This window comes from Centrocercus urophasianus, unplaced genomic scaffold (genome assembly GCF_019232065.1).
Source record: "Centrocercus urophasianus isolate 14NV4802_14NV808 unplaced genomic scaffold, USGS_Curo_1.0 seq_13, whole genome shotgun sequence".
NCBI lineage: Eukaryota > Metazoa > Chordata > Aves > Galliformes > Phasianidae > Centrocercus > Centrocercus urophasianus.
Genome location: NW_024884475.1, coordinates 10,676,109 through 10,699,502, shown reverse-complemented (window position 1 = coordinate 10,699,502; position 23,394 = coordinate 10,676,109). Strand labels below are relative to the sequence as shown.

Sequence of the window (23,394 nt, the reverse complement as noted above, 5' to 3'; positions counted from 1 at the left end):
GATTTATTTTTTTTTTTTAACTGAAATTTGTTCAATTTGAAAATACAAAAATGGCCTTAGTGTGGCAGTACAAGTGGTTTGAACAATTTCATGTTTGCTGTGGATGGCTTTAAAGTGATTGCTTCTGTGATGTTTCATTTGGGAATGCTGACAAAGGCGCATTAGTCCTCTAGTCTTGAATTGTCTTTCTTACTGTGATAGTTTCAAGAGTCCTTTCACAGGGTTTTTATTGTTAGTGATGGCTTCTCAGTCACAGAATAATAATTTGCCCAAATCCATTCTGTTTCTATATGCCAATCATGTCTTTAAGCTACTTTGTCTTTCAGGCAACAACCACAAATTTTCTGCTTTACTGTGAACTCAAGTTGAATGCGGTGTTGGTATTCCTGTGCAGCAAGTTCATTAAAACTATCTCTCTTAAGATTTGGAGTTGAATAGATTTGCCTCACACTATCCCATTAGTCTTCTGTTCTGTTCTAGTTAGATACAAAGGACAGTGTTTAGAAAGAAACTGACAGTAAGTGCAAGTTCTAAGCAGATCTGATTGCGCAGCAGCTAAAGGAAACAGGCAGCGACCAGCTTTCCTAATAGCTGGTATGTTTTTGTGTTCAAAAGCAACGTTGCATTTTTCAATTTTTTCTTAGCTGAAGCTCTAGAATCTCATTCTGTTCACATGCCCTTGATTTACGTATTCACTGTGAAAATGCACGTGGCTGAGATGAGAATCAAGTTGATCACTTACTGCAGTGGTAATGCTGAGTTGTGCTGTGTACAGAACTGTATTTCTGGTCAGCAGAACTTGAAACACATGGGATTTAAAGGGAAATAGAGGCGGGTTTTAAATCTATAATTTCAGATCTAGATTCATCTAAAAAAATACATGTTGCTGTGATAGTTGTTTTGATGTAGTTCCGATTATTTCACCAATAATTTCTCCCCCATGCAGAGATGCTGTTCCAGAACAAAGGAAACAGTGGAAAGGACTGTTGCAAAACAGCTGTGCTGAAAGAGCTGCACTGGTGTCGGCTTCTTTGTGAAGACAGCCTGTACAAACTGACTGTGTCACCTTAAAATCACCAGAAAGTGCTGCTTTTCAGTAGGTGGACTGCTGTTGTTACATATTTGTTATTTTTCACACTTGGCCATAAACACTTGGCATACACCAATCTGACCTGCCCTGCTGCAGTGGAAGCTGTTTTCCTGCAGCGTTAATCCCATAGGGAAAGCATATAGCACTGTAACCAGGCTGCAGTAAAGTGATGGCAGCTATTTTCATTTTATTTTGTGTGTATTCAGAAAACAAAATGTGTTCAACTGAGTCACTTTGGTAATCTTTTTTCAGTCTCTGCTTGGAGGTACCATGTATCATCATGGGCATGGGCGCTGTGTAGGTTGCACAGTGGTATGATTTCACCCTGTGTTTTTGTGGATGAACTGGTTGTGTTGTCTGATACACGTGTTAAAAACAATAAGGCATGCTGGTAGATTATAAAATTGAGCTGTATACTGAGTGAGCAAAGCAAATATTGCCCAAAGTAGTTCCTTTTTCATGCCAGCATTCACCTAGTTTGAGAAGGTGCTTTTGGTGAATGCATTGATACCACTACCGTGGTTGATTTATTTTCATTGTGCAATAATTACATGGTGTTCTGTTGTATTTTTTTTTTTTTTTTTTAAGAGGAAATATTGCAGATCACTACTTTAATCACTAGAGCAGGTAAAAGTATGACTTGCACTCATATTTATTTGAAAATGAATTGTGGTAGGCACAGCTGGCCGATTGTTGTGCTGCGGAGCTGTTTTTCTGCTCAGATGTAAGTTGTCATTCATTACTGGAAAACAAATTAGATGGGGTTTATTTCCATGCTAACAAAGGTTTTGAGAAAAGTCCTGGAGATAATATTAAACCAAGTTTTCAGCTTTTTGCTTGGGTGAAAGCTGGACAAAATTAGTAGTGTGGATGTATCACGGAAAGCAAGTAAAGCTCCACTGGCGGTAGTGAGATGTTACCAGGTCTGTTACATGGAGCCAGGTGAGAGCCCAAGTGGCAGCATGCTTTGCACCTGGTGTTTGCTGGAGGCAAGGAAGACTCATGAGTCTTGCAGAGTCCAAATGTGGTGATGTTATTTGTAGACAAAGTGAGAAAACTAAGAAGAATCTCTCTGTTGCGGATGCATTCTGACCCACATAGTTGTTTTGTGTGATGCAGGTTGCCTTGAGAAACACTCGTATTTTTTCCACCCACTCAGTAATACCACTGACTATGAATACCTTGCATTTGTGGGGTCATGCTGTGAACTGCTACAATGAAGTAATGCAGGCTAAAAATAAACCTTTTTTCTATCCCTCTTTCTATGCCAATTCATTTCGTCTCTGATAGTGGATGCTTTGGATCAGAACCAGAGCATCTTTCAGAGTGAATGTGAGCTGCTGTCAGCACTATTGGAAAAGTTTCGCCCAGCCTCTACATATGGAGCTGCCAGCTGCACACCTGAACACGAAGTGCACGAATACACATATTTACATGCAAAAGAAGCTAATTTCTCCATTGGATCTGTGCATACATATTTCATTTATTCTGCACCAGAATTAACAAAGTTTCAGTACTAGTATAGCTAATAGAATATTTCTAAGTATTTATCTCTTCCTTCACTTCAGTTCAAAGATATTTGTTATGCTCTCAGTAGCTCTAGCCAGCTGGGTACCATCAGAGATAAGGACACTCTACAGCAGTCCTAGAATTTGCGGTTTTAGGAACTTACTTATCTTTGCTCTTGTATTGGGGTATATTTTGTGTTTGACCTGGCAATGCAAGTGACAGCAGAATCAACCCTGATAAGGCAGATGCTGAGATACAGACATACTGATGCATCGTGTTTTGTTGCTGACAGATGAGAACAGTGCTCTAGGCTGTAAATGTGGCTGTGTCTTCATTACAAATTGCAGCTCAGCTGTTCTGGACACGTGCCTGGTGCTGCTGCCAACCAGATGTTGGCACTAGAATATTTTGTGGATGAGACAGGCTCATACCAAGACTTCTAAATTAACTACTCATGTTCTATTAGATTTTTAATTTCTTTTTTATTTTTACCTTCTGTCTCTGCAATTTTTAATGTAATACAACTAAGCATATTTGTGGAACGATTTTGTGTGGCCTGCTACTTTTGCATTTGAAAGATCTTCGGTCAAGGGAATAAGGCTGATGATGTATTTTGCCTTCTCTGTCTCTGACAGGCAATCTAAGTGTTTCTGGGCTGGCATCAAAAATCAGTGCAGTCGTCTGAGTTTCAGATTATTTTTTTAACAATTGAATGGAGATGAGTTTCATCAAGACAGCCATTAACTTGATGACATACCATAGCTCACTTCATACAACCCATGCTCATAATCTTCCTCAAGCAAATGTGTGATAAAGAAATGAAGGAGTAGTGCTTGGTATCAGTGTAACCTATGTATGAGCATAGCCTCTTAGGCTTGGGCAGCATTACTCAGTTTGGATGGAAAAGACTATCGACAGCGTTAGGAAGTGAGAAATCTCATCTTTACAAAATGCTCCCGAATGTAAGATTGTGGAAGTGGTAAATTTTGAAGTGCTTCAACTGTTGGAAGGCAGCCCTTCATGACTTAACGGAAGGGAGGCCCGTCTGCTTGTGAGGAAAGGCAACTGGTGGAAACTCTGAGAAGATTTGTGATTTCAAAAGGCATAACTGGGCTCTGAAGCAGAGACAACTACAACTGCAGCGTCAAAAAGAGCATCGAGAAACACGGGGCTATACTTGCATTTCATGTCATCGTCACTTCATGAGGGAAGAGGAAGTTGGGCTGCAGCTCTGATGTGCTTTCATTTGTTGTTTAGTTCATCTTCAGCAAAGACACCCTGATGTGAGTGCTGTAATAACTGCGTGATGGTAGTCTCTTCACTGGAACTCCTTTTAGCAACGTGTGTTGGCTGCTTAGGTAAGTACTGCTTATGGCTTTTCTTCTTTTATCGTTAGTAACCTGTAGTTTGTGAGATTTTGATTTATTTTAAATCCAGCCCAAAGCGTGTCAACCTCAGACTTGTGTGTATGTGAGACAAAAGTGTGTTATTGTAATCCAGAAATCAAAATTAAAGCGTGTGGGGGATTGAAAGGCAGTTTTACCAAGAGATTGTTGTAAGAAAACATGTAGAGGAACAAATTTTAGACTTTTAAAATACATTTTGAACGTATTTTAAATGACAAAACAAGTGAGCAGAAGTGACATGAGCAATCAGTTCTTCAAACAGCTTCCAAGTGTTTGCTCACTGCATCGGTCCTTTCCCTTATTGTTCAGCTGTTTATTACCCTTATGGTGTTCTCTGCTTTTAATGTAGGAAGATACTCTGTTTTAGTCTACATCTTAATGCAAACTTAGAGCTGTTTGTACAAATTGACTGCAGTAAATACGATGAGTTCTTACTTAGAAGTATCCTCAATAGGGAGTGCAAAGCATTTGGCTTCCAGCATAATGTTGTAATAATAAGGCTCCTGATAGAATTTCAGGCTGGTTTTGTGAGCCTCTGCTGTTACTCTTCTTCTCATACATATCCAGCAAAGGTCTGGGTAATTCACAGAGCAGCTGCAAATGGCTGGGCTCGCTGAAATGGAGGTGCTGTTGAGCATTGCATTGTGAGGAAAAAGTAGAGGTGCTGTTAGGTACGATGGCTAAGAAGCTAAGGAAGTGAAAACATAATTTATGCAATTCTAACAAAAATTAACCAGATGCCACATTAGGAGCAGCTGAAGACCAAGTCATCACGTTCCTTATGTATTGGTGGAAAAAGAGTCTGAGTTGCAGGGTAAGAATTGGAAGAAAATTACACAGTTCACACTCCTTTCGATTGGTTCCTCACTTTAACAGTTTACACACTAGAAGAACAGTGATGATAATTCTTCACACAGCAAATGAAATCCGTATGATCAGCATTCTAGGGATAGATCTGTATAAGACTGGCATTTCTGTGATGAGCAACCAAATCATTGACACTGAATAAAAACATGATCTGATGTCTGCACAGTGATTTTATTTTGGAAGAAAATAATTTGCACAATGCTGTACTGCACTTCATGGAGACAATCTAGCAGGTGGGCAATAAGTGATTGAAAGCAGCAAAGAGTAAAAAGTGTGATGTCCTCTGATATCTGAGTTAGCCTTAGCTTAAAACCAAATGAAAACCTGATGAAAAAACTGTGGTGTGAGTGGGATACGTAATAACATAAGGAGGTAAATGTCGTGCTATAGATACAACTCTTTCAGCAATAACTTAAAAGGAAATTTCAAACAAAATTACGGAACCCAAGGCAAAAATGCTGTACTTTTTGTCACTAAGTAGAAGCAGGGCAGAAAAAGAACTCCTACATGGGGACAAAAATTTCCAGTGAGTTTTTCTTTCTTTTTGACAAGTCTTTTTCATTGTGGATGAATCATTCCGAATAACTCCTTTTGGTCATTCCTTATCTGGCAGATGAAAACTATTTGTTTAATGTGCTTCTAACTCAACATCTCTTATTTAAAGAAAAAAAAAAAAAAAAAAAAAAAAAAAAAAGCTATTTATTTAAAATGGGAAAATAAGTATATTGACAAGTACAAAGAAAAACTTCACATGTTTTGCACCAGTGATGAAGTGATACAACACATGGTAAAAGTTTACTTTAGCCACAATGTGTCTATTCTCAAGAAGTGGGTAGTAACTACTCATGAAAATTAATGTCATCACGATTTTACAGTATTAGCATTACTTAAAATAGTATTTAAAATTGTAGATATTAGAGATGTTGAATGATCTAATTGCCTCTTTCTCTTTATATGTATTTCTCCCAGTAGCTGCAGATCCCAGTAATGTAATGGTCACCCAAACACCAACGGAAATGCACCTGTCTATTGGACACTCCACTGAAATAGCCTGTATTTGGGAAAAGTCAGTTAAGAGATACAGAATCAGCTGGTATCTTGTTAATAAGGAGAACATCACCAGAACTGTATCATCAAATCTTGTCTATGTACGCAACGTCACCCATCAAATCAAGGATGTCCTAGTGATTGAAGCTGCCAGTGCAAATGACACTGGGTTTTACTACTGTGAGATAATTATTGAAATACCTTTCTGTAAAAAAGTGTATGGAAATGGAACAATGCTGGTCGTTGAAGAGCGAGGTAAGAATGCAAGAGTATGTTTATGTCACTTAGCTTATGACTTCCTCCCTTTCCCACATCCCTCCCTCAATGCTGCAGATCTCAGAATGAGCAAGATGAACACAGCAGGGCCTGAACAGCTCCTTAGGACAATTACCTTAAGCTCCTTGCCTTAACTATCCCAGTGTAAAGTGTTTGCTTTCTTCTTTAAGGGTTTTACTAAAAAGAATTAGTACTGAATTAGGATCCAGAAAACCTGTGTAACAGCAGTGTGTTTCACAAAAGGCCCAAACCCAATTCCTTCTTTAGAGGAATCCATTAGGGTGGATGTGAGATTATGAATGTATCTTTTGTGTTGTGGGATATGGATGAAATAATCACGTGGTCACTGTTGAGTAACATGCATTTACTTTTATTGAGAACACGTTTAAAAAAGAAGTGGGAGATAGCTATGAAAGATACAGAAGTAGAGTGTCTACATTTAAAAGAGTTTTTGTCCATTAACTTATGACAGGTTGATTTCTAGAGGCTATATTATCTTACTTTAATGTTGTCACGCGCTAAACTTTAGCAAGAACAAATTAAGGTCCCAGTTCTGAATTCAAGTTTGATAAGCATTAATGCAATGTGTATTCAAACACAATTAAGTTATTAGGCAGCAGGGATAAGATATGCTTCACCTAACTCCAGAGAAAGAGTGTGTCATACCTAGAAAGTAATTTACTTCACTTGTGTTTCACAGCTGTCTCGAGATACCAGGCATCACTTTCTGAAAATGCCAATCTCCTTCTCTCTTTTTCTGCCTCTGAACTGTAAAGAAAAGACAAGGTGGCCAGTTCTGACTAGACCTTAAAATGATCATACACCCGTTATATCAGCCGCTTATTGCATGGAAACATCTGCTCATCCAGTCCAGTTTGGGGCACTGCTTTACGCTTCTGACCATCTGGTAGTCCAAATGGAGGCACAAAGATGACAGAAGATTTAGAAAACACCAAAGGAGGTTTGAAATAAAGAGTGAATGAAATGGTGTTATTCTAAGCAGGAGGGGGAAATATTCTCCTGAATTGAGTTTAGTGATCTGCTCCATCTCTTGGTCAAGTAGCAGTAGCCTAGAAGTACAGTAGAAAAGGTTCAGATTCACTTGGGGGAAAAGCTTTCATTACTGTAGGAACAATGAGCTATAAGTGGGATTGATGGTAATACTCATCAGAGAGCATCCAGCACGAATGATGCAGCACAGATGACCTTGCATATGAGTGGGAGAATAGGTTGATTCATTCCTAAAGTTGCATTTTGGTTTGGTTTATAATAATGTTCTTCAATTGTTTCTTTGAGTTGTGCATAACTTTACTTTAAAAATGTAATTGCAGAAGCTCAGTCATTGGATAAGAAAACGTCAGTAGTTTGGCTCATCGTTCCCATCATTCCTTTCTTAGCTGCAATGGGGAGCTTATACTTCTGCTACAAAAAGAAACAGAAGTCGACATTTTCTGGTGAGTGACAGTATTTCCATTAATGCATACTTTCTAAACTAAATACTTATTTTGAGCTGTATGAACAGATGAACTTGAGGCATCACCAAGAGGACTTCCAAGGTACAACTTCTGCTCACTTTCTCTTTACCTGCAATGGGCACCTCAAGCTGAGAAATTTGAGAGGAGGGTCCAGAAGGCACTGGCTGTACCTCAGACGAGCATCTTACAGCCAAAAGAAGTTGAGCATCTAGAATTTAACTCTGCATTATTCCTGCTAGTGATACCTGGCTTGGGTGGAAAAAATCATGAGAGAAAATAGTGCACAGGAAGGGTGCAGGACTGTAGAAATAAGTAACTGTAGAAATAAGTCATCTGCAGGTGATGGGTGCAGGCCAGTGGCGCAGAACCTAAGGCAGCCTGTTAAGTAACTACATAACACGAATATTATGGTGGCAATAGAGGCTTACTCAGCTGGTGGGCTATCAGGGATATAGGTGGAATGTCTATGACATTCAACTTCTTCAATTCAACTCCCAGTTAAAAAAAAAGATAAATTCTGGGGCAGTTAGGACAGGTGAGTCACTAAGCTCAGTGTGTTCTCTCAGCCCAGAAAGCCAGCTGTATCCTGTGATGCAACAATATTAGTGTGGTCAGCAGGTCAAAATCCTGCCCCGCTACTCTGCACTGGCAAGACCCCAGCTGGGGTATTGCATCCAGATGTGGAATCCTCAGTACAGAAGAGACATGGACCTGTTGGAGCACATCCAGAAGACACTGAAGACACTGCAAAGATGATCCAAGGGATGGAACACCCCTCCTACAAGGACAGGCTGAGAGAGCTGGGGCTGTTCAGCCTGCAGAAGAGAAGTCTTGGGGAGACCTGGGAGTGGCCTTTCAGTGTCTAAAGGGAGGCTGTAAGAAAGAAAGACTGTTTAGCAGCATCTGCTGTGACAGAACAAGGGGAAATGGTTTCAAACTGAAAGGGAGGAGACGTTCCTGTGTTGCCCAGAAAAGTGGTGGATGCCCCATCCTTGGAGACATTCAACATCAGGCTGGAAGGAGCTCTGAGCAGCCTGTTCAAGTTGTAGGTGTCTCTGTTCATTGCAGGGAAGCTTGACTAGATGATCTTTAAACAACTCAAACAAATCTATGAATGTATGATTCTGTTTTGATAACTGGAGGTGACACAGGAATGGAACTTGAGATCTATGTGAGAACTGGTAAGTAGTAGGTGTCTGCTTAGAGGTAAGCTGATTGGTTATCTAGACTGCTTTTTGTGGCACATGCTGTTATCGAGATCTCTATCACATAAGAAGAATTGACAAATCAGAAGGTAGCCGATATCGTCTGCCTGCACAATGCCATACTGTCATCTCTCACTGAGCCATACATGAGCTCTGCACACTTTGTTTCAGCAGTTTTCTCTGGTAGAATAAAAGTGTGGGCAACAAGAAAGCGGTGACCATAACTTTTTTCTACTAAGGTTCTGCCCAGCTTCCTGCACCACAAGAAGGGCATCAGGAGGAGCAGACACTTGAGGTGGCAGACATTTATAGAAGAACTGAATCCACCAGAGAAGAAGCTGGATGGGTAAGTGGTTTATGAAAGAGCTTTCTCTTGCTGTGAGGAAAAGAATTTCAAAACAAGGCAGTGGGGAGTATAACTGAACTGAGAGCATGCAATGATAAACTGCAGTTCTAAGAATGGCATCTTACTGTATGCAAAGAAGTTCTGAAGCACAAAAATGTAAAATAAGTACTTTAAAAGCCAGCACTCTGAATTAAGGAAAAAGACACAGAATACTAGGGAAGTATTGGTTTCACTTGTTAAGGTGGTTATGTTCAATGACTCTGGGAAGAAAGGCAGCAAAAAGTGGAGAATCTCAATATAAATACTGTCTGAAAGAAGTATAAAGGAAGTGAAAAATAGCAATAATTTTGTTCACATATATTCTTGGACCAGCTTCAGTGCAAAAGGCCATTACAACTTGCAGTGCTTGCTGAGAGCAGGTAGATTTATGAAGGCAAAAACAGAAAGCCTCCAGAGAGAAGTGCACTCTACAGCATCCACCTTCTTACTGTTTTACAATCGGAATTTTATTTGCTGTGTGTCTGGGAGCTCAGACCTTTGTGCACGTTTCAAGGAGAACACTAATTCTCAGGTTTTGCTGAAGGACTGACTTGAAGTTCCCAAATCCTACCTGTGCTTAGGAAATGAATATACGTTGGTCTCTGTATAGCCCAGAATAATATCTGAATGCCATATCAGTTTGGTGATTTACTGCATCAAAAAGCACCCACCCAGAAAGAACAATGTGGTAGATTTTTTTTTTTTTTAGAAATGTTGGAGCTAAATGATTAAGGGAAATGCTTTTGCGTTTCAGAATTCGTAGAGCCTTATTTACACCTGGACCCATATATCTTTGGTATCCTAAGGTGGGTACCTTGATTCTGGTGCTTCGTTAGCTGAGAACTGAATCCCAACATAGGGAGATTTTGCCATTCAATGTCAGTAATTTCCATCTAGAACTATAACTCCACGTTTCTGTGATGTGTCCAGTGCTCGTCCCTCTTTTCATTTGGCTATGCTATATATTGTATCTTGGATATAAGGTTCATTTTAAATAGCCTTTAATAAAATTTTCTTTGTTTTTTAAGGCTGTGTCTACGCTTTATAACTCACTCGATTCTTTTTACGATGCATCAAACTAAAAGATGACAAACCCACTGTCACTACTGGACCCAGTGCAGCAGATGAGCAAATCCCACGAACTGGGGCAGCTGCAACGTCTAGAACTGGGGTGTGGTGAGGAGCTTCCATCCACTTTGACATTCAGAACTAAAGGATCATGTAATAACTATAATATTGTTAGCAAGTTATGGAACTGAAAACAGTATGTAATGTGCTGCTGGAATATAGATTACATGCATTTCCTGCGACAAGTGTGTCAGAAGAAAGGTTGGTTCAACACCATTTCCTGAATGTTTTCTGACTGACTTTATTGTAAGGAGTCTATGAATTTTCAGAGCAATTTTTAGAAAACTGTCTTCAACTCAACCGTTTTGAGTTGGACCAAATGATCCTTTCCAACTCGGGATATTCTATGATTCTAACTCTTCCTCCATATTCAGAGTATGGAAATAATATAGGATGCATTATATTTTGAAAAATCTTCTGTACTGAACAACTTCCTCTGAACAGCAAATGCATTTCTTCAGGTAGCCCCTCTGTAAATCAGTCTTTCATCCTGAGAGAGCTGGGGTTGTTCAACCTGGATAAGGGAAGGCTTCAGGGAGACCCGAGAGTGTTCCTGTGGAAAGGGACAAGACGTGAATTCGCAGAGCCAAGGAAAGTCTTTCAGAGAATGCAGTCTCCTGTGTCAAAAGAAATACTTGGTTTAAATGAAGTTGTATGTAATATAATTAGGTGTATTTATTGCCTAGTGTCTGCTATGCTGGACACAGAGCAGCTTTCCAAAGCCCTTCCAGGCAATTGGCGCCATCTCAACTGCTGGCTGCTGGCTGCTCAGCATCCTGAGTGAACTCCTTGCTTTACAGCGTGCCTTGTGCTCTGGCTCTGTTCATGCTGTGGTGGCTGCAGCTCATGGATTGCCCTCCCAGAGTGCTGCAGTACACTGTGGATGTGTGTCCTGCAGGAGAGAAATTATTTCTTACGCTGCAATTTATGTAGAGGATTTTCTTTTCCTCCTTTTGAACTTCAGTCACTTTAAAATCTTGGTCTTTTTTGTCCTGAAAGTCATGATTACAGATGCTTCCTCTGCTGCGTGGTGAGCGCTGCGCTGTGCCATGTTCCTTTGAGGCTCACAGACATGACTGTCCTTGATTTCTGCAAACACTGCAGCTTTTTTTCTCTATACCACAGAGTCAGAGGCAGTAACAGGAGTGATGACCTTCAGAACAGGTCAAGGAAACTCTCAGTTATGTATCACAGATGTAACTGGGTGTGGTAAATGCTGGCCATTTTATCTGTTACTGGTTACTTCTATATGTAAGATCTGTGGAGAGATGTGTACAATATTCAGATGATAAGTAAAACCACTAAATAAAGATTGCCACCTGGCCACAGTTTAATAGTCTGTAAATCATATTTTCATTACAGCACCAGTAACAAATCCTTGATTAAATGTGGTTTCTAGTAGCAGAGCTCCACATTACTGACAGCTGCTCGTATTTTGAATGCTGACATTGTTGTGTCCAACATCTGGCAATGGGGAGATCGACCCCCACTTCATCGTGTCTTGTTCTTGTCTGACAGAGCCGTGAGCTGCAGCTGAGCTCCCCTCCCTGTTTCTATCCCACTGATGGCACTGGCTTGGAGTTGTTGCACTTCAGCCTGTTTCCTTTCACTTGGGACTGCAGACCTCAGCTTGCTCTCTTCCTTGCTTCATTGCACAAAGGTCCTGTGGGGCTCAGCTCCATTCAGCTACCTGGCATTTGGGCAGTTACTCTTGGCAGTTTGGCTGCTGGGTGCTTTGGTCTGGCTCAAACCTTACTAACGTGCCGTGGAATCTATGGAAGAGGAGACTGGAGGTGCACCCCTGGCTCTGTAGCATCAGGCATCCCTGGCAGCAGACAGGAGGAGAAGGAGCCCCCAACCCTCTGGCCAAATAGTCATGTTCCTGTGTGTGATGCTGTGACTCATATTTTTGTGCCTCATAATGGCACTTTCTGAACAGCAGTGACATTAGCTTAGTTAAACTAAAACTCATCCGCAATCTGATTTTATCTAAAGTGGTTTCTCTGTACTGCTGACATCAAGAACTGCTGGCGTTCACAAAAACAACACCTACGGCCCAGGCTTTAACTGATTTCAGGCTGCTTCCTGCGTTAGTTGAGAATGCTGTCGGTGTGGAAGCACAGCTCCATGGGGCAGGCAGCTGTGTGGTTGGATCCAGTCCGTACAGAGGGCAGATCTATGCAGGCAGGATGTGTTCGGATGGCAGTACTTGGCTAACTCGAGCGCTGGCTGTGAGACAGAAGCTGAAATCAGTGCTTGACCTGAGATAAGGTGTTTTGCCTGCTCCTCCATTGAAGACTACCATCTTCAAGTAGATCTTCTATTTAAGGGAAACACTGTTCTCTGAAGAACCACCTGAGGGGGAGCTGGCGTATATGATGTGGGGCCCATGTTTCCATTCACCTAAGACAGACGTTGTGTTGCTTTTATTCTAGCTCACAAACTGGGCTTTCCTACCTCGTTGCAGTTTTGTGCACTGCATCAATTTCAGTCAGACTCCAAACTGATGCATGTTGCCACATCCTTTATAAACAACTGCAGAAACAAAGCGGAATAAATATATGATGATCAGAATTGATTTTTGCCGCCATACTTGTCTTGGGTAGGTACAGCAAAGGCTGGTTTGGTGGTGGCTTTATTTTTTTTAATATGTCATCCCATATCACTCCTGTGAACAGGAAACTGCAAATCCAACTGGAAAATGGATGTAGAGATCAAAAGAACGTTCACTGATTTCTCTGAATATGAGAAAGGGTGGATGATAACGTGTGGGCTGCAACGCTGTATGAAGGCAGAGCTGCCCTCACATAAGTCGTCTGAGATCTTTGTGTCAGTGAAATGCCCGGTGCTCTGTTACCTGCTCGTGTTTGCCTTGTCCCAAACCTAAATACCTGCACTCCTGCTTAGCAGGATGGCAGCCTCTGGTTAGGGCTGTGAAAGCAAATCCGAATGTAAGCAATAGGTTTTGCTCCCTTGTTACAGCTTTTAATTCTGGAAAGAGAGTGAAAGGTAAACATCACCAGTGAATGCAGCAGAAGAGGTCAGTTGGTAAAGTGACAGCCTCCACAAAGATACCACTAGTCTGATGGAGTTGGCTCAGAGTAACCCTCCTTTCTCATGTTAGCAGCTCTACAATGTTAAATTTAGTTTTTCCTTGTAAGTTTCTTTTTAAAATGCAAACTTTACATAAATAGTCTGGCCCTAAACTGGGCTCTATCGAGCAAGAAAGGAAATGGAAAAAGCAGCTGACATGTTGTTCGGGCTCTGAGCGAGGAGGCTGACAGCCTCTAGGCAGAAAGAGCAAGAGCTGTTTTTTCACCCTTCCTGTCTGCAATGCTGTGACAGAGCTATGGGGCTGCTAAGCATCCTGTATTATTTCTGCTCTGAACCCACATACATAACATTCTACAAGGGAACAAGTATGCTGAGCATGTTGGCATTCCACTTCGGTCATTTGCTGGGGGTCAGCCTCATGACCACTGCTTGAAATGATCCCTTTGGGAGTTTTTTTGTTGTTCTTTCTGACCGTAGCACAGGACTTTCCCCCATGCTGACCACAGCTCAGCAGGATGTGCCTGCAGAATTACAGAAGCATGAAGGTAGTGCAAATGACAACAGGACTGCCTGTGTGAGAGTGACCAAGCTGTCATGGTTGTTGGAAAACAACAGTGAAAAACTTCTGCCTATCATTACAATAAAAAAAAAAACAAAAGAGCCTTGGAAGCCTTAATATCATGAAACTTCAGCACAGAAGTATATAAATCCCATGCAGGGTAGCATGAAGGAAATGATTCAATCAGAGGCTGAAAACTAGACAGAAGTATTTACACTGTAAATATTGATTTACTGTTAGTTGGCTTTGGTATGCATGACTTTACCTGTCTTTAAAATATATGTACATAGTATGTGAGCTCATTAATCAATTTTAAGGGTATTTTGAGAAATAAATGATAAAATGATGACCTATGCAGTTTTGAACCCTGAAAAATTGCCGAAAAACTCTGAGTGGCTGCAGCATTTAATCCCCAGACGTACGTATGTTTGCTGTGGAAGTGAGACGACCTTTAAAACCATTACCCAGATGTAGAGCAAGTTTTTGGAATTGGTGCAAAGGAGAACCTTGCTCTTTAGTGACTGAAATGTGTTGTTGCTCTAAATACAACAAGAAAATGGGATGCTGAAAAAGATGAGGGTTTTGATAATTATGTCTCAGTGTGGAGCATGCACTGCTTGTTTTTCTGTAAAAGGCAAATTGAAAAGGGAATATTAGAAATACTAATTGAAAAGGGAAGGGCTGTTGAGTACTGCTGCAAGAAGAACACTGAATTCACTTCAAATTGTTTTCTCCTGTGCTTCCTACATTCTGCTATTTAAATTGTGAGAACTGTCAGAAAGCTGTTCTGCAAACCTTTTGGGGTAAATGTTAGGGGATGAGAAGCTCTAAGGGAAGTTTAACCTTTCAGCTCTGCCGGCAGTGACGGTGACACAAATGGCTCATTAGACCTGATGAATGTATTTAGTCAGACTTTTCCAAAGCAGAAGCCGCTGCAAAGAGCACAGGGTAAAATTTATTTTCTGAGAGAAAATCAGCTCAAGGTCGTACAGATCACATTTAAGCCTGAGTGCCTGGCCAAGTGCCACTCAACTGAAGTATCTGAATGGTTTCTGGAAACACCATGACTCTGCACATCAGCATCATATTAATGAATCACACTTCTGGCCCAAGTCAGGGCAGCAGGACCTAATTCTGTATAAATTCTCTGTAATGCCTCATCCAAGCTGTTGTCTACAGCATTCCTCCAAGAAAGAAACTTGCAGGAAGCAACTGGTGGCTGTTGTTTGCATGGAGACTGATACAAAATGTAACCCAACGCCAGCTCCCAGCTCATCTCCCTGAGTGCTGGGTAGGTGGGTTGGCATCAAAGCATTTCTTGCTCTCTTGCATGGCCTCGTATTTGTACTCTGCTCTGTTTTGCAAACAGTTGGGGATGGTCTATTCTGTGCCTTGTGCACCAAGCTGCTCTTCTTAATGAAAAGCATATCAGAAGAAAATATTTAAGCAATACAAGGCATGTGAATTGAAAGTCTGAGTAGTTCTGGGGTGTGTGCGTGCACGTGAATGCAAATATGTAACATGTAACGAAAATGAAAAAATAGAAAGCAGATGTTGCCACCATGGTGACCTTTCTATTTCTAGAACTTCAAGTCCTGTGGTCTATTTTGTTTAAGCATTTTTGAGACACTTTCTGAAAACCTCACTTCAACGGATTTGCACAGAGAAGTTGGAGATGAGGCTGCCTTTTCTGCTGAGTTCCATGGCAAAGGTGTGGCTGCAATGATGCATCCTGCTGACTGAAGCTAATGCTGTCCCCCATCTGTCTTTTGGGGGCATTTTTTTCTCTTCCTCTATGGTCGCTAATATAGATGAACATGATCCAAGAGAGTGTCCAGAGAGTGTGTGAAGCATAGACACTTCATTTTGCTCAGGTTTCCTCTTGTGGGAGGAACTGGTTTCTCTTTAATAGCCATGTTTCATGTTCATGTGTCAGAAAAGGACAACAACATTGTTGAAACTTTTTAAAGTGCATCTCTAGAATAAAGCTGATATAAACATAGAACTGATTCTCACATGAGGGCCATTCCTCATTTGCTGAATTAATCACTCAAGTCATCAAGAAAAAACCTTTGAAATGGATTGGTTTTTGTCTTGAGAATTCATCAAGTAATTCCTGGGTTTACAATCTTGTATAATGTCACAGTTTCTGGGAAGGTAGCCAACAAATGAAGATCTTGACTGAAGATGGGGAATCTATATACTTCTACATTTATTTTATTTACATACTCAGTGTGTACATCAAAGTGATGCATAAACATGAATAATGGGTGAACTAAGAGTTTAGCAATTATCTTTAACAGTAAAAGAAAGACATGAAAAAGTGTTTTACATCATAGGTTTGTATGTAAGCATCATGTGCTACTGTTCAGCAAGACCTGGACAGAGTGGAGAGTTGGGCAGGGAGGAATCTGATGAGAATGAACTAGAGCAAGCGTAAAATCTTGCACCTGGGGAGGAGTACAGATTAAGGGATGACCTGTGGGAGAGAAGCTCTGTAGACAAGGATGAGTGTCCTGGTGGACAACAGGTTGGCAATGAGGCAGCAGTGTGCACTTGTGGCCAAGAAGACCAAGGGGCTCCTGGGGTACATTAAAAGAGCATGGCCAGCAGGTCGAGGAAGGTGATTCCCCCTCTACTCTGCCCTGGTGAGGCCACATTTAGGCTACTGTGTCCAGTTCTGGGCTCACCAGTTCACAAAAGACAGGGATCTCCTAGAAGGATTCTAGCAGGGAGCCACAAAGATGATTGAGGACCTGCAGCTTCTCCTGTATGAGGAAAGGCAGAGTAACCTGGACCTGTTCAGCCTGGGGAAAAGACAATTGAGGGAGGACCTGATTAGTGTTCATAAATATCTAAAAGGAGTTGGGAGACAAATACATGAGGCCAGGCTCTTCTCAGCGATGTGGGCAAGAAGCAATGGCCTAAAACTTGAGCATGGGAAGCTCCATAGAAACCTGCAGAAGTATTTCTTTAAATAATGGTGATGGAGCACTGGAACAGGCTGCCCAGAGGGGTTGTGGAGTCTCCTTCTATGCAGATATTCAACACCCTTCTGAACACCAACCTGTGCAACCTATTGTAGGGTGCCTGCTTTAGCAGGGAGTTGGACTCGATGATCTCTTGGGGTCCCTTCCAACCCCTGCAATTCTGTGATTCTGTGAACATTTAAATAGTTATGTAATTTATCTAGGTATTCAAAATTCTTAACACATTGCAGCAAAAGCTTTAATTACCTGGGAGATAAAACACTTTCCCTTTTCAATTCTTTGTATTTGCTTCTCTTTGCAAAAAATCAGAAGATGTTTTTAAAGTCTTGTTCTTTCCACACAGGAGTTATGTTTAGCTGCCAATAAATATTCTCCTTAAATGCAAAAGTCTAGAATCAAATGTTCCAAATGTGGCTGCCACCTTTTTATCCTTTATAATTCGATTTTTTAACAACTGAAAAAATCAGGGCACTGCAGACAGGGTGCCTAATACGGTTTAGTCCCTTTCCATGTATGCTGCATGAAATCTATGTATGAAATCCACACCTGCTGGATTTATGACTCACAAATTAAATGCAGATGCAATATTTCAGAGTAAGAATTTGGATGACTGTGGATGAGTAGAAGAAAATGTGTCTGAAAATATTTTAGACCAGTGGTTGTGACCCGTAAGAGTTACAGTAAGTATCCTGTTCCTCGTCACGGGCCTGTATGTGAGTTACAATACATCCACATTAAGAAAAGCAAACAAGAGAACCCCTCACCCATCATGATGATGAGCGTGGAAATCTCAACAAAAACTGTCATTTCACTTTTGGTCTCCAAAACTCTGTGGAGCCGTTCCCCCAGAGGACTACAAAATGCTGCATCCCCAGAGGCCTTTCTTGAGTGTGTTCCCTGGCACCAGGCTCCAACACCCACCACCTCTGCTTGCTCGTAGCTGCTCTTCCTGGTTCTGGTTATTTCCTGAAATCACTGGAAACAGAGCATAGTTTTCCAAGAAGCTTATGAGTTAATTACGCTGCTATGTTCTAGTCTCCATTTCCATTTTTAACTATTCTAGGAAAAAAAATATAAACATATATATATATATATGCACAAACATATATATGAAAAAATTTTATGCCAGTATTCTAAATAAATGCTTTTAAGTAAATTTAAATCAACAGCATGTTGTCTTGAAGGCTAATAACTGCAAGAAAGCAACAGAGAATGTAAGTCTTAGTTCAGAAAAATAGTCACTATTATACCTGCTGTTATTTCAGTGGCATTTATAATGTTTATTATTATTATTTTCAAGAATGTTCCATGAAACAGAGTCCTTTAAATACTCCTATATTTCTGGTCCTAGAATGAGTAATGGCAGAGCACACAACTGCCTGGAAATGCCTTCAGTCAATCAAAAGCAGAAATAAATCCATGCCATAGAACTGAAGAATTGGACAAACCAATAAAGTATGCATTTGCACATGCACACAAAAATCCCACACGAGCCTTTCAGAAGTAATTCTGAGGCTAAAACTAGTTCATGCATTCCACTAAGTGACTTAAAATACGCACTTACAAAGTTAATATTGATGATCGACAAGGAGTAAAACTTCCCAGACACACTCATCCATGAAACCTGGGCAATTGTGTCCATTTATGGTGATTTAAAGATGCATTCCTTTAGTTATTTATTAAGAGAAACATGAAGTTACAGAATGCAAAATGGAGTTACGCGGAGCATGATCACAGAGTGCTGTGGGGGTTCGGGTCAGGCAATCATTACTGTTATAGTCCTGGAAAAATGCCACAAGTTCAAATATTTCTATTTCTGTTTGCTTGTTTAGCCTCGCCAAAAGGCCTGCTCTTGCTTTCTGTGTTACACAGGTCTCTACTGCCATCCCCTGCTTATTTTTAAAACTGCTTTTACTCCTAAAATCATTGGAGTTGATCAGTGCCAGGACTCGAGCCATAAAAAGAAAAAAGGCCTCCTGTGAGCTTCTCTAGAGAAATGCTTTTTTATTTTATCAAAATTGAGAAAACACACACATCTTTTGGCTTGGCTTCATCGTGCTTAGAATCAGTGTAGTGATCTGGTGCGGGAGAAATAGAGTCACTCAGGAGTCATAGGATGTCCTGGATTGGAAGGGACCCATGAGGATCATCAAGTCCAACTGCTGGCTCCATACAGCACCCCCAAAACCCAAACCCTGTGTCTGAGAGCAGTGTCCAAACGCTCCTTGAGCTCCAGCAGCTCAGAGCTGCACCCACTGCCCTGGGCAGCCATTCCATGCCCACCACCTGTGGTGCAGATCCTTTCCCTCACCCCCAGCTGCCCTCTCCTGCAGCTCCATGCCGTTCCCTCAGGCCCACCTCCCAGTCATTGTCCTCACGCCTCACGTGCTTGATGTTGGGATGCAGGTAATAGCGCTCTGCGGTTCTGGCCTGCTCCTTTTCTTTCGCAGACAAGAAAGGACAAGGATGCTATTAATAAGGTCTTCAAGAATCTGGATGAAAATGGTGATTCCCAAGTAGACTTCAAAGAATTTGTCATCTTTGTGGCAGCTCTGACTTGCTGCTGCCATAAATATTTTGAGCAGAAAGCAGCCAAATTGTTGTCGAAATGCTTGCAAGATGCCATCTTTGCCTGTGCTCCATATGCTACTGCTGTGGATCCCGTCATCCCTTCCATGTACTGTGATGTAGATTCCAAGCATGCTGGGCTGTAAAAATAAATCTTCCTCAGCTTAGATCGCTGTCTGAAATGCTGATATCCACTCCTTTGTGGAAGAGCCTGGGCTTGATGGGTCACACTGACTCATATGGAAAATTTCTCTCTTTCTCAGCTTTTTAAAATGCTTCTCTTATCCAAAAGGCTCAACATCCATCCCAGGGCAGAGCCCAGGCAAGAATAAATGCTGTTGGAGCTGTGAAAGCAGCCGGAGGCAAGTTTTGTGCAGCAGCCTCCCTGGGATGCAGCCATCAGAACATGTGTGTGTGCACAGCCTGATCACTACCTTCAGCCATGATGCTGTTTAAGTTCAGATTACCATTTCGGGCTGAAAAAAATCTATCATCTATCTATCTATCTATATGTGTATATATATATATATATAAAAATATAATAATATATAATAATATATATATAAAAATATATATATACGCATACATTATATATATTATTATAATTTTATATTTATAATATTATATATATATACGTATTATATATATATATATTTATATTTCAGCATGGAGGATTCTGTGCTTTTTTTTTTTTTTACTTCTGTGTGCTGATAAACTGTTTCACCCAGCTACCCAGCTCAGATGGTTTTAATTCCTCTAACATTATAATGGTATTATGCAGTGATATTGCCATGCAGTTGGCAAGGTAGGTAGAGTTGCGCACTACGACTATTTTATTTTAAATAAAATTCAATACCCCCTCTGCCCCAAAATAGCATGCCAAAGTGAGGCATAACTGCAGAGAGCGATTTTTGTGCCTGTGTGGGTCAGTGGAATTGCTTTATTTGCTTTCTTTCAGTGAGATCATAGAATGGCCTGGGTTGAAAAGGACTATGATGACCATCTAATTTCAACCCCCCTGCTTTGTGCAGGGTCACCAACAACAGACCAGGCTGCCCGGAGCCACATCCAGCCTGGCCTTGAATGCCTCCAGGGATGGAGCATCCACAACCTCATTGGGCAACCTGTTCCAGTGAGTCACCACCTTCTGAATGAAAACCTTCCTCCTAATATCTAACCTAAACCTCCCCTGTCGCAGTTTAAAAGCATTTCCCCTTGTCCTATCGCCATTCACACTTGTAAACAGCCGATCCTCCTCCTGTTTATATGCTCCCTTCAAGTACTGGAAGGCCACAGTGAGGTTTCCTCGGAGATGAGCAACAGCCGCCAGCTGCGCAGAGACCAAAGCAATGCAGGCATTGGAGTGCATTATAGGTACAAATCCACAAACGACTTCGCTTCCTTCATCCTCACAGCCATCCCATTTGGTGTCATGCCCGTGTTGTCCTCAGAGCCAGGCGGTTCCTGTCCCCACCCTTGTGAAGCACGCAGGCACTCGAGGGCAGCTGCCGCTGCCACAGACATCCAGAGCCAGACCAAGGGCTGGGTTCTGCTGTGCTGAGTGAGGCTGAAGCTGAGCCACAGGGCTGGCTGAGTCTCCAGCTGAGTTTCCTGCTAAGTCTCCAGTTGTTGTGGTACAGCAGTGCGATACACAGCCATGCTGAATGATACCCAGGGGCTGCTGAGTTCACAGGTTTCCTCTAGGTTGCTCGGTAACATCCATTCTCACAGACATTATTACTGCTTTTACCGCTGTGTGGCACTACATGCAACCTTTTTCTTACTCGTTGGGTCTAAAACCTCACTCACCACTATTGAGCCAGAATTTGAAGAGTTAGTGTTAAGATTCAAAAAAATCAGAAGTGTTCACACTTCTGTGGCAATCTTCTCTCTACATCAACATCCCATGGAGAGCAGGACGAGTTGCCTGCAGCCAGCATTTCCCTGCTGAGGTGCTCTGTCTCCTGGGCTCTGCTGCTCTGCTGCAGCCACCCCAGGGAAAGCACTTCCCCTTATTTGCAGATCTCAGATCCCTCGTGCAATTACTGGAGTGTAGTTCTTTACACCACTGCCAGCTCTTTTAAAACACACCTTTTAAAGAGCATACTGGTGAAAAGCAGCCTTCCTGGCAAAGAGATGAATCTTATTTCTCCAATTTGTCTCTAATTTTGAAGAACACACTGCTCAGTATTGAGAGCTGTATACTGTTATAAGCAATGCTGTAATTTACTGTGAACTGTACCTTTTTTTTCCCTCCTGAGCTCCCTGCCCCTGGTGTTCACTATCCACACAATAGCATCTGCTCTCTCATTCCGTTTTGCCCCTTTTCCTGACGGTGAGGTTTTGCCTGTCCTTGTAGGTCATTTGAAGGTTTGCTTTACTCTGCCTGGCTGCAGCACCAAGCTAAACCTTTTGTAACCAGTCCCAAAATATGAAACAGTCTAAATCCTAGCACCGTGCTGAGCTACAGCACGTTCTCCTTTTCACTAACAGTTCAAGCGTGCTAGGAAATGAGTGGGATATAATTTCTCTCATTGTTCCTGAAGGCCCCGCTCCTGCATACTCTTAGGCATGTGCTTAGCTCCTGTTAGGAGCCACGGTCCCACTGGCAGCCATAGGGATACCTGGAGAGCTATGAGAGCATCCCCGGCAGCACAGAGCGGGTGCAAAGAGCGGGAAGCAAAGAGCGTGAGGCTTTTTTTTTTGCTGCAGTTCTTTCAAAAGCTCCAACTCCATGATGAATATTCATTTCAATGTAGTGCTGAAAATTCAGCTGATGACACCTCAGAGAGAAAGTGATCCAGGAATAAAAGAAATTAACATATAGCTCCCACCTTATCATGGAACAAAAGTGACTTTTCAGAATATATTATCAACCTAAAAGCATTTCATTAGAGTCGTTTAAATCTCTTTCAATCCACTGATTTTATTCCCCAGTACCATTGATTTTCAGCACAGCTATCCAGAATGTGCTGCGTTTCCTTCCCTGAGTAAACTTTAGTTAGGTTGCAGAGGTACTGGGCCTGTTTTTGTACCTACAGTTTAATCTTAACTCCTAGGCCTAAGTATTACAAAGGATGAGACAGTTTAAGAGACAGTATAAGGCAGCTTTAAGGGAAAGGAAAAGACAACACAACCAGCAGCTCAGCGAATATGAGCTAATGGTTGTGGATAGCGTGTGTTTATTTTAGTTGGGTTAACAGAAAATAATAGATTTGGGAAACAATATGGCTCGCAAATGAAGATATAGGAGATATTAATCTATGGTGAGTTTCAAAGGAGAAAAGGCTTAAAGGCTCAAAAGGTCAGCTAAGAGAAGACCAGCCAATAGATATTTTGTGTTGTCTTTTATAGAACAGTATGCGTTTGGATTAACAGTAGTCACCTTCCAGTGATAACATATTCCAGTATCTGTGGTCAAGGCTTTCAGTTGTAAGAATGGAAGTGTATATACAGGAGATAGACAAATGGCATCAGGTTACCTAACCCTGAAAACACTTGTGGCGTTACCTGAGAAGGTCCCTCATCATACAACCTTCAGAATAATCACAGGAAAAAAAAAGATTCATGGAAAAAAAAATACATCTCCCAGGAAAGCATTGGGTTTATATTCCCAGTAAGCCCAGTTTGGGGCTAAGACAGGACACTTCTGTCCCTGTGTACTCTGAGCATTCCATGCTAGCAGAGAACACCTTCAACACTTGACCTATATTGCTAAGATCAAGCCCTTCACAACATTTGTTTGAGCTGCTTGTTTCCATATAATAAATGGGAGAGATGAGGAAGAGAAGGAGGAGGAGGAGATGTGGCCTGTCTCATGGTAAAACACTCCTCT

General features: G+C 41.4%; 1 protein-coding gene across 2 annotated transcripts; it reads left to right on the top strand.

Annotated features, from left to right (window-relative positions):
- Window positions 1–73: 73 nt before the first annotated feature.
- Window positions 74–14,350, top strand: LOC122156699. Of its 2 annotated transcripts, none has more exons than XM_042811721.1 (6): window positions 74–1,096; window positions 3,235–3,957; window positions 5,845–6,174; window positions 7,527–7,649; window positions 9,115–9,221; window positions 10,289–14,350. In XM_042811721.1, the coding sequence occupies exons 2-6, from the start codon at window positions 3,906–3,908 to the stop codon at window positions 10,340–10,342; spliced, it is 666 nt and encodes a 221-aa protein (XP_042667655.1). In that variant the 5' UTR covers window positions 74–1,096; window positions 3,235–3,905; the 3' UTR covers window positions 10,343–14,350. The 2 variants fall into 2 exon arrangements, with proteins under 2 accessions (XP_042667655.1, XP_042667654.1); XM_042811720.1 differs by having other exon boundaries at window positions 5,842–6,174.
- The last annotated feature ends 9,044 nt before the right edge of the window (window positions 14,351–23,394 follow it).

Excerpts from the sequence above, each read along its gene's own strand:
- LOC122156699 (XM_042811720.1), top strand. The coding sequence starts at position 3,906 with ATGGTAGTCTCTTCACTGGAACTCCTTTTAGCAACGTGTGTTGGCTGC. Across the intron at positions 6,175-7,526 it reads GCTGGTCGTTGAAGAGCGAG|AAGCTCAGTCATTGGATAAG; the intron begins GTAAGAATGCAA and ends ATGTAATTGCAG. Across the intron at positions 9,222-10,288 it reads CCAGAGAAGAAGCTGGATGG|GCTGTGTCTACGCTTTATAA; the intron begins GTAAGTGGTTTA and ends TTGTTTTTTAAG.